This window comes from Panthera leo (genome assembly GCF_018350215.1).
Source record: "Panthera leo isolate Ple1 chromosome Y unlocalized genomic scaffold, P.leo_Ple1_pat1.1 chrY_random_Un_scaffold_84, whole genome shotgun sequence".
NCBI classification, from domain to species: Eukaryota; Metazoa; Chordata; class Mammalia; order Carnivora; family Felidae; genus Panthera; species Panthera leo.
Genome location: NW_024962238.1, coordinates 216,206 through 228,314, shown reverse-complemented (window position 1 = coordinate 228,314; position 12,109 = coordinate 216,206). Strand labels below are relative to the sequence as shown.

The following is a 12,109-nucleotide window of genomic DNA, read 5'->3' as shown; positions in this document are numbered from 1 at the left end:
CTATTCTTCTGCCACTATTCCAAGTTATTTGAGATAAATAACAGATTGTAAATTCATATAACATGTCAGGAATACCCTGATGCAAACCCGATAAAAGAGTGCACTTGCTGTAATTAGCACTTTGTTTTATTTATAAGTGATCAATCACTAAATTATACTTTTGAAACCAATATTGCACTATATGTTAAGTAAATACCTTAAAGAAAAAATATAGAGATACTACAAAAAGAGAAGTCCTCAGGCACAATATCTGAAGAACCTGGATATAATCAACTCAACTAAATATTACCATAATCTATCTAAGAATACATAGAAAGGATATCCATCTCCATGATCAAGCAGGGGTGATTCCAGGAATGTAAGTGTGCTTCAATATTCCTCAATCCATTGATGCGATATTCACAGACAAAAGAAAATATAAAAATTATATGAACATGTAGAATATAACACATGTAGAATATTTTGTTTTTTATTTTTTTAATTGTTTTAAACATTTATTTGTTTTTGAGAGACAGAAAGAAACAAAGCATGAGGATGGGATGGGCACAGAGAGACGAAGACACAGAAAACAGCCCAACACGGGGGTTGAACCCACAAACCATGAGACTGTGACCCAGACCGAAGTCAGACACTTAACTGACTGAGCCACCCAGGCACCCAACATGTAGAATCTTTAAAAATGACATCAATTTTAGGTAAAGAAACATATCTATTCTAGGTACAATCTCCCACCAAAGTGCATTTAGAGGAAACACATGAATCTAGTATAGGCCATAGACCAAATACTCACTGTTCACCTCCTACTCAGTGGTGAAAACCTGAGAATGGTATTTTCTGAGATCACAAACAAGATAAGGATGACCAATCTTTACTTTTATGCCACATTCTCATAGGAGGCCTAGCCACAGCAGTGAGACAAGAAAAAAGAAAATTCAAAGGCATATAATTGTTAAGGAATTATAACATGCATATGGCATTACATAGTATATATAAAAATATAATAATAATAATAATAATAATAATAATAATAATAATAATAATAAATCCATCTGCACTAGAACAGATGAATTAATTCACTGAATTCACCAGATATGTACCTTATATACCATAGTCCAGAGCATTGTTACAAACCAATAACGAAATAGCAGAAAAAGAACATAAGTAAACCAATCCATGTGCATGTGCATGTGCATCAGAAGAATCAAACAGCTGTAATATATTGATGGAAGAATTGGAAGATGACTTAAAAATGAAAAAATATATTCCATGTCAAGGGAACCAATTTTGATTTGATATATTTATTGGACCTAGCACACTTGACTGATTTAATGCAATTCCTATCAAAATACCAACAGCATTTTTCACAGAACTGTAATGGAGAACACCAACATTTTAAAGGCACAACAAAAGATCCCAAAGAGCCAAAGCAATCATGAAAAACAAACAAAGGTGGATGTATCATTATCTCATACTTCAAGAAAGAAGAATAGCTATACCAAGCAAAGAGTGGTTTTGCCATCAGTAGCTTTGAGAAATTATATGATGGCTTTTCCAGTTGAAGATCTAGCTGGCCTCTGCTTACTAATATAACCAGCAGAATCTTGCTGGTTGGGGTCTCCGCTGTAACAGGTGGCATTAGACAATGGTTCTGGGTCACCATCTCACATCAGAGCACTGGGCAAAGATTGTATCTGCCTGATGCTTTTGTTGTGCATAATTGTTTGTGTGCATCTTGAACACAGTCTCTTGCCTTTGGAAACATGGATGAAGTGACAACATTCTTGAGTCACAAGATATATAGTATGGTCCCTAAGACTTTAGTAAAGGAGTCTCCAAGCCTACACTAAGTAGGGACTACATTAAATATAGAGATAGAGAATGGCGCTCCATACCAAAGAGGAAACTTAGTGCTCTAAGGGGCTCAATAGACAGTGGAATCCTTCTTGGTCCAATTCATGGCTGCAATTTCCTGGTCCTAGTCTCCAGTCGGGTTTGCATGAAAATGTGAAGACTACTCTGCAGAAGTAAATCAATTCTACTTACCAACTTGAAATAAAGCTGCTGGCATGAATGGGATCCATTCTTCATAGGTATTTCCTGAGTCACAAAGCTGTAATTCACTGATGATTAAGCTAATTTTAAACATGATGCTAATCAATGTACTCTCTAGATACTCAATATCTGAACTTTACACACACACACACACACACACACACACACACACACACACACACACACACACATTCACTCACACAGATAAGTCTGTCCCACCCCCCACTGTGGGCACAGATATGCTCCCCCCACCCCCGCCCATTGCAAGGCAGTATCAAAGACTTTCATTTTCCACCTGGAAATCTGCAGAAGGACAAATCAAAACGTTACTAACACTTTGGGCCCTCTAGTGTGCAAATAAATTACAGTGTTGACTGACCTTAAATTATATAACCTACTATAGGAAGAAACATCAAAAATCCCGGTGCTGATCCAGCACACCTGAATCCTGCATTGTTACTGTCAGTGAAAACACAGCCACCTTCATAGGTTTAGATTACAAATTAAATGTCTTTCTGCTGGTGATTTGCAAGCTGTCACCGCACTCTCATGACTGCTGCTTCAGTTCATTTCATCTGTCTGCTGACAAGGATCAGAGAGGAGGAAAGACACATATTCTCTTCATCTCAAGGCTACCAACACATCTCACCACTCAAAATGTGGACACTTTGTAATGCTTGTTGTTCCAGTATGTTTGAGAAGTCTCAGTCCCACCAGACTTACCTTCCTAAAATGACTTCAGTTTTTGAGTATTTTTATATCTTGTAAGTGCATCACTTTTCAGTGTCAAGTGACGGAAAGTAGTCAAATCACTGATGATTGTTACTGTCACATTAACATCTGCACACATTTGGGATTGTTTCACACTGGAATGATTTCTAAGTCTAACAACATTACCTCATTCTAGTTCAACCATTTGAGCAAGATAGTTGCTAAAGTAGCTTAAGGGTGAAGCACATATTTATCACATGTTTTTAGCCATAATGGAATAAATACTATGTCATGAGTTTTCTTTAAATAATTTGAGAAATGACTTGGTTGTAAAACAAAGACATCTAACTTGAAGAGATAAGAAAGAGAGAAAAATAAAAATGAGCACATAAAACCAGTTGTAAAAGAATATAAATGGGTTGTAATACCCAACTCTAAAGGCAAAATTGAAATACCTTAATTACATATTAGAGTATTTATTTCTTTCAGTGATCCTTTCTTTTTCTTTTTATTTCTGTATTTCCTTCCTTCTTTATTTTTACCTTTTTCTTCCCTGTATATTTATCCATCCCCAAAGGGAAGAGATCTGCTTCTCCTTATGATAATGAATGCAAAGTAGCTTGTTTAAATGTTCCATATGTGTCAATATTTTTCACATTTCAGGAGGCTGTTCTTCTCTCATACCTGATAGAGTTGGCATGGTTAATATTATGTCTAAGTTCGTACAGCTTTTAATTAAATCCATAATTTGTGCTTTCAGAGCAAACCCAAGTGTATTCTATGTGAGTGGGCTTTACTAAACCCAATGCCATGTAAAAGAAATTCTTTACCTAGAAATAAGTGGCATTTCATATAAGCCACACTTGAAACTATGAAAGATTACTTTAAAAAATCAAAGAAAAGAATTTATTTTTCTCTAAGGTAGTATATTCCATCAGCAATGTCATATTACAAACTGAATTAGAATGATATTTAAGTATCATCCATCATGATCAACTAAGAACTTTTCCTGCATGAAAGTATGAGTCAACCTATATGACTCCATAAATGTGAAACCCCACATTAACAGGAAGAAGAGAAACATATGATGATCTCAATAGAAACAGACATAGCATCTCATTTTGTTCAACCTCTTTTTAATATAAAAATGTTCAACACATTTGCGTTAGAGGAATGTATCTCACCATATTCAAGGCCTGATAATGACAGCCAACATCATATCCAATGGTAAAAGACATCAGGTTCCTTTTGGAATATGCTGCCTCCAGTGTGGTCACTGTCATCAATACTATTCAATATACTATTTGGAAAACGTTCCAGGTCATTCTTCCAGCAAAAGAAACAGAGGGATTGCAAAAGAGTAAAATTATATCTATTTATAGATAACATGATCTTACAGAAAATTCCAGAGACACTTCAAACCAATAAGAAATTTCAAGACAGGGAAACTAAGAATATCAATACAAAAAATTTCAGACATGCCTACACAGTAACAAATTCTACTCTTAAAAGAAATGAAGAGGGAAAATAGTATGATGTATAATTACATGGGGAAGAATATAGTACTAGGATGAAGGTGAACTAATGACATGAAATTTTGAAACACCAAGAGATATAAACACTAATGTAGGAAGTTTAGAAAGAGAACATAAATGGAGAGGTTTTTGTGTTCACGGTTGGAAAAATGTTTTTTAAGTTTATTTATTTATTTTGAGTGAGATAGTTTGTGTGAAATCAATGAGGGACAAAGAGAGAGTATCATGCTCCACATTATAAGTGTGGAGCCCAATTCAGGGTACAAACTTATAAACCATGAGATCATGACCTGAGCCAAAGTTAAGAATGGTAAGCTTACCTGACTGAGACACCCAGGCACCCCAGGGAAAAACTTCTGACAGAAGTCTAAAACCAGTTTAGCATGAAATGATAACATTTTCAAAATGAGCTTTGGAAAACCTGATAACCACATGCCAAAAAGTAACTAGACACCCAACACACAAAAAAAACAAAAAAACAAGGCAAAATGTATTAAAGACATCAGTGTAAATATGAAAACAAAGAACCACCAGACGACACCGGGAATGGTTTCTGTGTATAAGAAATCATATAACTCTATACAAAAGAATAAATAAAACAAAAAACAATCGGTCAGATGAACAAACAAACAACACAAACAAAAAACCAAAAGGCATATTTTCCAATGGGCCATGTCTCCAAATTGATGTTTCTCCAAGGAACACATGCAAATGGCCCATAGGTATATGAAGAGATGTTCAGCACCACTAATGTTCACGGAAGTGCAATGAAAACCACACTGGCATATCAGTACACACATGTCACCACATGTCTTACTATAAAGAGAAGAAATAGCCAATACTTGTATGGGGTGGAGAAAAAGAGTATCTGTTTAAAATATTGCTAAGAATGTAAAGGATAAAGCTATTATAGAAGACACAGTATGTATCCCTCCAGAAAGTTAAAAGGGAACTTTTATAGGATTCAGCAATTCCATTTTTATATTTATATGGAGAGGAAATGAAATTATTCTTCCCAAAAGGTAGCGGCATTCCCACGTAAACAGCAGTATTATTTACAAGAGGGCAAGAATGGACCGGAAGCGAGTATCTGTCAGTGGCTATCAGTGAAAAGATAATGTGCCTCTACCAGGGAATATTACTCAGCCATAAGTAATCAGGAGTGGTCCACATGCAAAAACATGGATGGAACATCATGACTTTAGGCTAAAGGAATGAAACAAGCCAAAGACAAAAACAGGTGAACTGACTTCTACATGCCACATAAACACAATGAACCCATGAACATTCAGTGTAGAATAGCAATTGTGTAGAGGAGTGAGTGTAAATGAGTGAAAGGGTCCAAATTTCCAATTATTATTTGAATTAGAATGTAGATGTTGATGTTATTTAGTAGTGGTGCATTTGTGACACTATTAAACAATACTGCATTGTGTATTAGAAAATTTCTGAGGCAGGGGCCAAGACGCTGGAACAGCATAAAAGGGTTTTTTTTTGCATCTCATGTCCATGAAATACAGCCAGATCAACACTAAATCATTCTGCACACCCAGAAAACTGATTTGAGCACTAACACAACAATCTGGTAGATGCTGTGTAGCTACACCACAGGCAAAGGTCCCAGCAGACCCCAGAGAACAACCACATTTGCTGGTGGTGAAACAAGGACATTAAGGGTGAATGAAACCTGGTGCCAGATGTGTGTTGTGATTTTCCATAATCTCTGAAATGGTGCTGCTACATGATTGTGTGAACTTTTTCTGGGGTGGGCTGGTACCTAGCCACTATCTCTGGACATCAGCAGCAGCATGGTCCCATGAACGTTCCTGGGTGTGATCTGCACCTGGACATTGCTCCATAAGACCATTCCCCAGAAGGTCTGAGTTTGTCAAAGTCGCAGTCCTTCACAAGTGAGGGGTTGGGAAACAGTCAGATCTGAGATAAAATTCAGAAGGGAGGTGCTACTTGACAACCTGAGGGCTTAGTCATGGAGACTGTAAAAGTGGGGAGTGGACAGAAGCCAGAGACAAAGGACAGTGTGCAATTGCTGATTTGGGAGAACAGAGTCCCTTTACTAGAGACTGTATAGCTGAGTGACACCATTTTCACCCCTCTTGTGCATGCACATACACACCTACAAGCACCACAACAAGCCAACCCAGTAAGGTAAGCAACACCATCTAGTGGTGAATAGAGTTGTAACACAATGCCCTGTCCAATTGGGCCAATCTTGCTCTTCAGGCACACCACAAATCTCTCAGACTGCTTAGTTTACATATTATAAAATGCTTCATAGTTTGACTTTTAGGGGAAAGTGGTGTAATTTCAATCATATTTCAGTCTGTATACTAAATCATCTATGCAATTTTTTTCTTTTTCATTTATTTTATTTTTCTTGAATACAGAAAGAGAAAAAATATTTTTAATTTTATTAAATATTTTCTTTAATTTTTTAACACTATAGTTTTTACTTTTTGGTAATGGTTTTCAAATTCTACTTCCAACATTTTATTTTGAGGTAGGATCTAGCATCATGTATTTGATTTTGTGTGTGTGTTGTTTGTATTTTTTAAATTTTAATTATTTAACCGTATTAATTCCTTTTCTTCCTTCAAAATGACAAAAGGAAGGAGTGCACCCCAAAAGAAATATCAAGAAGAAACAACAGCGAGGGACTTATTCAACACAGATATAAGCAAGATGTCTGAATCAGAATTTAGAATCATGATAATAAGAATACTAGTTAGGGTTGAAAATAGATCATAATCTTTCTGTGGGGATAAAAGAAGTAAAAGTAAGTCAGGATGAAATAAAAAATGCCCTGACTTAGTTGCAATCTTCAGAGATGCCTTGGTGGCAAGGATGGAGGAAGCAGAGCAGCAAATGTACAATACAGAGGACAAATCTGTGGAGAATAAAGAAGCAGAAAAAAAGAGGGAGACTAAGGCAAAAGAGCATGATTTAAGAATGAGAGAAATCAATGACCTATTAAAAAGGAACAACACCAAAATCATAGAAGTCCCAGAAGATGAAAAGAGAGAAAAATGGGTAGAAGCGGAAAACTTTCCTAACCTAGGGAAACACACAGACATCAAAATCCAGGAAGTACAGAGGACTCCCATTAGATTCAACAAAAATAAAAACTAGAACAAAAAACCATCGACAAGGTGTATCATAGTCAAATTCACAAAATACTCAGGCAAGGAAAGAATCATGAAAGCTTCAAGGGAAGAAAAAAAGCCCTTAACCTACAAGGGAAGACGGATCCGGTTTGCAGCAGACCTATCCACAGAAACTTGGCAAGCCAGGAAGGAGTGGTCGGATATATTCAATGCGCTGAATCAGAAAAATATGCAGCCAAGAACTGTTTATCCAGAAAGGCTTTCACTCAAAATAGAAGGATTTATACATACATATATAATATTAATATACAATATAAATATATTATATATAAAAATAATATATATATAAATAAATTAATCACAAACATAAGGAAACTCATTGATAATAGTACCATAATAGGAGGGGACTTCAACATTACACTTACAGTAATGGACAGATCATCTAATAAAAAAATCAAGAAGGAAACAATGGCTTTGAATGACACACTGGACCAGATGGACTTAACAGATATAGTCAGAACATTTCATCCAAAGCAGTGGAATATACATTCTTCTCCAGTGCACATGAAATGTTCTCCAGAATAGATCACATACTGAGACAAAAATCAGCCCTCAACAAGTACAAAAAGATTGTGCTCATACCGGGCATATTTTCAGACCACAACACTATGAAACTCAAAATCAACCACAAGAAAAAAATGGAAAGACAAAATATACTTGGAGACTGAAAAACATCCTACTAAAGAACGAATGGCCTAACCAAGAAGTTAAAGGGGAAATTAAAAATCACGTGGAAGCCAATAAAAATGATAACATCACAACATAAAACCTCTGGGCCACAGCAGAGGCAGTCATAAGAGGGAAGTACATAGCAATCCAGGCCTTCCTAAAGAGAGAAGAAAGGTCTCAAATACACAACCTAACCTTATACCTTACAGAGCTGGAAAAGAACAGTGAATAAAATTCAAAAACCAGCAGAATACAGGAAAGAATAAAGATTAGAGCAGAAATCAATGCTATTGAAACCAAAAAATTAAAAAAAATAAAAAAATGGTAAAACAGAACAATGAAACCAGAAGCTGGTTCTTTGAAAGAATTATTAACAAAATTGATAAACCCTTAGCCAGTTTTATCAAAAAGAAAAAGGAAAGGGCCCAAATATATAAAATCAAGAATGAAAGAGGAGAGATCACAACCAACACAGCAGAAATAAAAACAATATAAGAGAATATTATGAGCAATTATATGCCAATAAAATGGGCACTCTGGAAGAAATGGACAAATTCTTAGAAACACATAAAAACTACCAAAATGAAACTGGAAGAAACAGAACATTTGAACAGACTCATAATCAGTACAGAAATCAAATTAGTTACAAAAATCTCCCAAAAAGCAAGAGTCAGGGCCAAATGGCTTTCTAGGAAAATTCTACCAAACATTTAAGGGAGAGTTAACACCTATTTTCTTGAAGCTGTACACACACACACACACACACACACACACACACACACACACACACACATATATATATGTACATATATATACATACATATATATTATATATGTACATATATATATATATGTGTGTGTGTGTGTGTGTGTGTATACGTATGTACATATATATATATATATGTGTGTATATATATGTATATGTGTGTGTATATATATATATATATGTATATGTATATGTGTATAGATATATGGAAAGAAAACGTCCAAACTCTTTCTATGAAGCCAGCATTCCCTTGATTCCAAAACCAGACAAAGACCACACAAAAAAAGCAGAACTATAGACCAATTTCCCTGATGAACATGTATGCAAAAATCCTCAACACGGTATTAGCCAACCAGATCCAACAATACATTAAAAACATTATACATCACGACCAAGTGGAATTTATACTTGGGATGCAGTGCTGGTTGAATATCCACAAAACTATCAGTGTGAATCATCACATCACTAAGAGTAAGGACAAGAACCACAAGATCCTCTCAATAAATGCACAGAAAGCATTTGACAAAATACAGCATCATTTCTTGATAAAAACCCTCAAGAAGATATAGATAGAAGGATCATATGTCGAGATCATAAAAGCCATATATGAAAGACCCAACAATTATATCATCCTCAATGTGGAAAAACTGAGAGCTTTCCCCCGAAGTTCAGGGACAAGACAGGGATGTCCACTCTCACCACTGTTATTCTACATGGTATTGGAAGTCTTAGCCTCTGCAATCAGACAACACAAAGAAATAAAAGGCATTCAAATAGGCCAGAAGGAGGTCAAACATTCACTCTTCACAGATGACATGATACTCTATATGGAAAACCCAAAAGATCCCACCAAAAAAACTGCCAGAACTGACCCATGAATTCAGCAAATATGCAGGATATAAAAGCGATGTACAAAAATTGGCTGCATTCCTTTACACTAACAATAAAGCAACAGAAAGAGAAATCATGGAATCGATCCCATTTATAATTGCACCAAAAACCATAATATACCTAGAAATAAATGTAACCAAAGAGGTGAAAATCTATACACTAAAAACTATAGAAAGCTTATGAAAGAAATTGAAGACAGACACACACACACACACACACACACACACACACACACACACACACACACACACACTCCATGCTCCTGGCGTGGAAGAATATTGTTAAAATGTCAATACAATCCAAAGACATCTATATATTCAGTGCAATCCTTATCGAAATAACACCAGCATTCTCCACAGAGCTAGAACAAGGAATCCTAAAATTTGTATGGAAGTGGAAAACCCCCAAATAATCAAAGGAGCCTTGAAAAAGAAAACCAAAGCAGGAGGCATCTCATGGATGCAACTAGAGGGTATTATGCTAAGTGAAATTAGTCAGTCAGGGAAAGACAAATATCATATGATTTCATTTAAATGAGGACGTTAGGATACAAAACAGATGAAAATGAGAGAAGGGAAGCAAAAATAATATAAAAACAGGGAGTGGAAGAAAACATGAGACTCTTAAATATGGAGAAGAAACAGAGGCTTACTGGAGAGATTATGGGAGGGGGATGGGATAAATGGGTAAGGGGCAATAAGTAATGTACTCCTGAGATCATTTTTGCACTATATGCTAATTAACTTGGATATAAATTTTAAAAATACATTTTAAAAAAAGAAAGATAAAAAGAAAAAAGAAATAAATGTCTTCTTTGGAATAAAAATGTCTATTCATGTCTTCTCCTTATTTATTTAATTGGATTATTTGGTTTTTGGTGTTCAGTTTTATAAATTCTTTAAATATTTTGGATACTCTCCCTTAATGAGATATGTCGATTGCAAATATCTTCTGCATTTTATAGGTTGCTCTTTTGTTTTGTTGATTATTCTTTCACTGTACAGGAGCTTCTGTCTTGTTTTGTTTTTAATCTCGATGAGGTCATAAAGTTCTTTTGTCTTTTTGTTTCCCTTACCTCAGAAGATATTTCTGGTAAGATGGTGCTATGTCCAATGTTAAACAAGTTACTGCCTGTGTTCTCCTCTAGGATTTTAATCGATACCTGTCTTACTTTTAGTTTTAAAAGTACTTTTAAATTTACTTTTGTGCATAGTGTAAGGAAGTGTTCCAGTTTCATTCATTTGCATGTTCCTGTTCAGTTTTCCCAAAAACATTTGTTGAATGCTGGTCTTTTTCCCAATGGATATCCTTTCCTACACTGTGACAGATTAATTGACCATATAGTTATGGGTTCATTTTGGTGTTTTCAGTTCTGTCCCATTGATCTATATATCTGTTTTTCTGCCAGTACTATCCTGTTGTAATCACTACAGCCTTTATGTATTTGATACTATAGTTCTTTCACCTCTTTGGCTCCTTTATTCCTGGGTACCTCATTGTTGATTGCTTGATCTCTTTCTTTAGCTTCATTATTTGTGAATACAATTGCACTAGTTTTCTGTATGCTGATGTTAGAATTTTCAACTTTATTGACTTCATGTTTTAATTGTAAATTTTTTGGTGATGTCTGTCAGGTTCTATATGGAGTATTATGCCATCTACAAATAGTGGAGGTCTGACTTCTTTATTCCCTATTTGGATGCTTTTTATTTGTTTTTGTTGTCTGATTGTTCAATAATAGTTGTAGGAGCAGACATTCCTTCTTTTTCCTAAACATAAAAGTAAAACTCTCCATTTTTCCCAATTGAGGATATTAGCTGTTTTTGTCATAGATGTCCTATATTATGTTGACCTATCTTCCCTCAAAACTTACTTGTGGAAGATTATATTATGAATGGGTATTGTATTTTTTCAACGTTTTTTATGCATGATTGAAATTATCATATGGGTCTTTTCCTTTCTTTTATTTTTGTAGGATATTACATTAATTTTTTCACACTATTGAAAAGTCCTTGTATCAAATGAACAAATCCCACTTGATTAGGGTGAATAGAATTGTTGGATTCAATTTCCAATATCTTCTTGAGTATTTTCTCAACTTCTTCAGGGACATTGTCAATATTTCTCTTTATTAGTAGTATCTTTATCTGGTTTCGTTACGAGGGCTTGGCAGAATAAGTTTGGATTTTTTTTTAATTCCATTTCTTTTTTACAAATAGCTTGGGAACGATGGTTATTAGCACTTCTTAAATATTTGGCAGAGTTCACCTGTCACTTTTGTTTGTTGGGAGGTTGTTTTTTTT

At 35.1% G+C, this 12,109-nt stretch overlaps 1 protein-coding gene across 2 annotated transcripts in view; it reads right to left on the bottom strand.

Moving 5' to 3' along the window:
- The window catches only part of LOC122212877 (gamma-taxilin-like), a 131,304-nt gene that overhangs the window by 38,239 nt on the left and 80,956 nt on the right, over positions 1 to 12,109 (bottom strand). Inside the window, exon 5 of one of the 2 annotated variants that reach the window (XM_042926854.1) lies at positions 3,798 to 4,089. The exons of the other annotated variant lie outside the window; for it this stretch is intronic. Within the exon in view, the coding sequence (XP_042782788.1) occupies positions 3,979 to 4,089 (111 nt within the window). The 3' untranslated portion in view covers positions 3,798 to 3,978. Of the gene's footprint in view, positions 1 to 3,797; positions 4,090 to 12,109 lie in introns of those variants that run through there. 2 annotated transcript variants of the gene reach the window in all.